This window comes from Chelonoidis abingdonii, chromosome 3, assembly GCF_003597395.2.
Source record: "Chelonoidis abingdonii isolate Lonesome George chromosome 3, CheloAbing_2.0, whole genome shotgun sequence".
Lineage (NCBI taxonomy): Eukaryota > Metazoa > Chordata > Testudines > Testudinidae > Chelonoidis > Chelonoidis abingdonii.
In genome coordinates, this window is record NC_133771.1 from 140,088,424 (window position 1) to 140,091,736 (window position 3,313).

The following is a 3,313-nucleotide window of genomic DNA, read 5'->3' on the forward strand; positions in this document are numbered from 1 at the left end:
CTCAGCCCTCTATCTATATACAGTAACTATACTAACAACTACTAATAACTACTAACAACTAACACTCTAAAAACTAGAATTATGAACTTAGAAAGACAAAAAACGGGTGAAGAGCTAGGGAAGGGGAGGTCAGCTAAGCCGCACTCCACTGTTCCAACGACCGACACGGGTGGTAAGAAGGAACTGAGGAACGGGCGGGTCAGCAGGGGTATATATGCGGTACCGCAACGGTGCCACGCCAGGGGGCGCCTGCCGACCCACCGGGTGTTGCTAGGGGAAAATTCTTCCGACGAACGTGCATGCGGCGCACGCACACCTACTTGGAATGGATACGAGCAAGCACTCGAAGAAGAACATTGTGCTTAGACATCCTATTCTTGACCATCTATTTATTTTAGAGAGTTAGCTGCACTAATCTCCGATGAAACACTGTCTTGATACACACAAACAGCCAGGTTCTGTTATTTTAAGAGGATTAGTAGTTCATTTTAAAAGGAGTTAAATAAAACTATTCACATCAGGCAGAGTGAGGAATTTCCTGTTTTCATTTTTTTTTATTTCTCATTTTATTAAATAATGGGACAGATCTGCAAATTCTGTAACTATTAGAGCATCCATCTCAATTTAGACATTCCAATTGTTAGGAAGAAGCAATTCAATACAGAAAACAGAAGCCTACTTTAATGCAATTTTAAGGTTGAGAGTTCAGTTCCAAAAGAAGGGAAATTCAAAATGTATAGTTCCCTCAGCAAACATGATCCTGCCTGTGTCCAAGTATTCTCTGCTAAAGAATATGCCACACAGCGTGGTCATGTAACGTATGCATCTCTGCAATTAAGCATAAGGTAAGTTTGCTGTGGAAACCATAACTGCATTTCCTGATTTTGATGTGATTAAAACCTGACCCATGATGATGCATTAACATTGAATGTTGCTAATTTCCTCCTCTGACTCAAGGTAAAACATGCAAGCACTGTATGAAACTTTAATAAGGGCTCAATCCTTCAAGGTGCTAAGGACCATCTGTTCCTAGAGACACACAACTTCAGGGCCTATGATTTAAAGTCCTCCCCAGCCTCTGTTTGTATGTGAATGATCACAACAAACATGGAAAGTGTGGTTATTTGGCTGTATACGCCTTCAAAAACAGCACATTTAAATTAACGCACCATCAGAAACAGCCTTTTTATGAACAGAGGGTGGTACCTTGGTGCAGCTATGCACAGTCAACAAAAATGGCTTTGCTGCAGATGCTCAGCAATACATCTTTATAATTGTTTTGTCTTGCTACCAAATTTCTCCTGACATCAAAACAGAACTAAGGTTCCATGCATGCCAGTTACTACACTGTAAAATAAATCCACTTGTGTCATCCGACTACACAGAACAACACGATGAGCATTTCTTAATGGATGAAGAACACTCTTCCACACATTCAAGTAACAAATTTTAATCACATTCAAAAAATCCATTTAAATCCAGAATGCATATTATTTTTATAACATTTTAAGGGGAGTTAAGAATGAAAGTGCCCTGACAACCATAATACAAGATGTTTACAAACATGAGGCCATGTTTATTTTTTTCAAAATAAAGAATAACACACAAACATTTACTCATTTGATTACTAGTTTCTCACTCAGCCCAAATAATATAAATTATTTATAAAAGGTTTACCGAGGGCTCAGCGCTGGATGTTGTTTCAAGTGCTTGAACCAGGTGTTCCTTATGACATTGCGCAGCTCATGATTGTGTCGAGCTGATAATACACCGACGATAACATCATAATGTTTCAGTTCCCACTGAGGAAAGAAAGGCAGTGGACCTAGGAGTTTAAAACAACAACAATTTACTATAGAACTATAAACCCACATGTCTGAGCTGTAAACTGTAATTAAAAGATACATCAAAAGTAAGTGTATTAAGCGTCCTCAGCATTAAAAAACAGAAACAGCATTTGTGTCACATTGTTTGTCAAAAGCCTGGAAGATGCTTTCAAAATGCCACAACTACCATTACAGAGCTGTGAAATTATTACTGGACAGAACAGAGAAAATGACTGCTGGTAAACTAAAGTAACCAAGTGCATGACAACTGCAAAGCAAACAAAAGAAAATCCCTCTATAGGTTGAATGATGGGGGTGGAGGGGGAGGGAGGGCAGCCTTCTGAGCAGGTTGCTCCTTGAGAGCACATCACAGCTGTTCTCCACATTTTGCATTAGCTACCAGAAACCTGGGTGAAATTCAAAGTGCTGCTTACAATCTGCAAAATCCCAAATATCCTGGCCTCAACTGCCTCGTGGACTGCCTTTCCTTCTCTGACCTACCACAAAACCTGGGGCCTGGTAATTCTTGACATTGGGCTTTCACCACTAGATTATATCCACTTAAGCTGAGTGCGGTCACAGAGTGTGTTAAAAGACATGCCTTCGTCCATGCTGGCTCAATTTCCACTGCCATTTAGTTTATTGGCACGGCCTTCCTAGTCTCTGCCCTTGTAAAGTTGTGAGAGTGGGAAAAAGGGTTGGAGGGAGGGGGCATTATCTCCCTATAGAGGTAAATGTTTTTGCCTTGATCAGTTGTGGGCATGAGTTATCCCCAGATATACCAGCAATGGGCTTCATCATAAATGCTAGAAATAAATAACATTTAGTTCTTGCTGAGCACTGTTTCTAAAATTTAGAGATTATAAAAATGGTACTTCCTTTAAAGTGAGATTCTGACTACAGAGAAACCTGAGAACTATGGCTAGGAGCCCACAACCAATCAGGCAGACCTCTAATATGGATCTGCACTATGTGGTCCATCAGCCATTCTAAAGCTGAAAGAGACAGGTTTATATTTAGCAGGGGTGAGGGATCACTTCCATCTCACGCTCCTTAATTTGAGGCCTAAACCAAACAGTTAAAATCACTGAGTGCCAGAGTTCTTTAACACAACTACTGCAAACAATACAGATAAGGTCATGTTAGATGTCTAATTTTATGGGGTCTAAAAATATCTGCAAGTTACCCATTATAACCAGAGTACACAATGTTATGTTCCAGACTTCTACCCACTACACCAATGCCCTCATTAAAAACTGAGAAGGAAACGTGTCGTGGTGACTGAACATGTGTGACCTGGGACTGAAGTGGAAGGGAAGTAAATTAAAACAACTGAAAATCCTACACCCATTGTGTCTCTGTAACAGACATTTTGCAGGAATCATAGAATATTAGGGTTGGAAGGGACCTCAGGAGGTCATCTAGTCCAACCCCCTGCTCAAAGCAGGACCAGTCCCCAGTTTTCTACCCCAGTTCCCCAAATGGCC

General features: G+C 40.6%; 1 protein-coding gene across 3 annotated transcripts in view; it reads right to left on the bottom strand.

Moving 5' to 3' along the window:
* Positions 1-3,313, bottom strand: part of B3GALNT2 (beta-1,3-N-acetylgalactosaminyltransferase 2) — a 63,608-nt gene that overhangs the window by 50,681 nt on the left and 9,614 nt on the right. For all 3 annotated transcript variants that reach the window (XM_075064172.1, XM_075064175.1, XM_075064173.1), the window contains exon 2: positions 1,678-1,825. In XM_075064172.1, the coding sequence (XP_074920273.1) occupies positions 1,678-1,825 (148 nt within the window). The remainder of the gene's footprint in view (positions 1-1,677; positions 1,826-3,313) is intronic.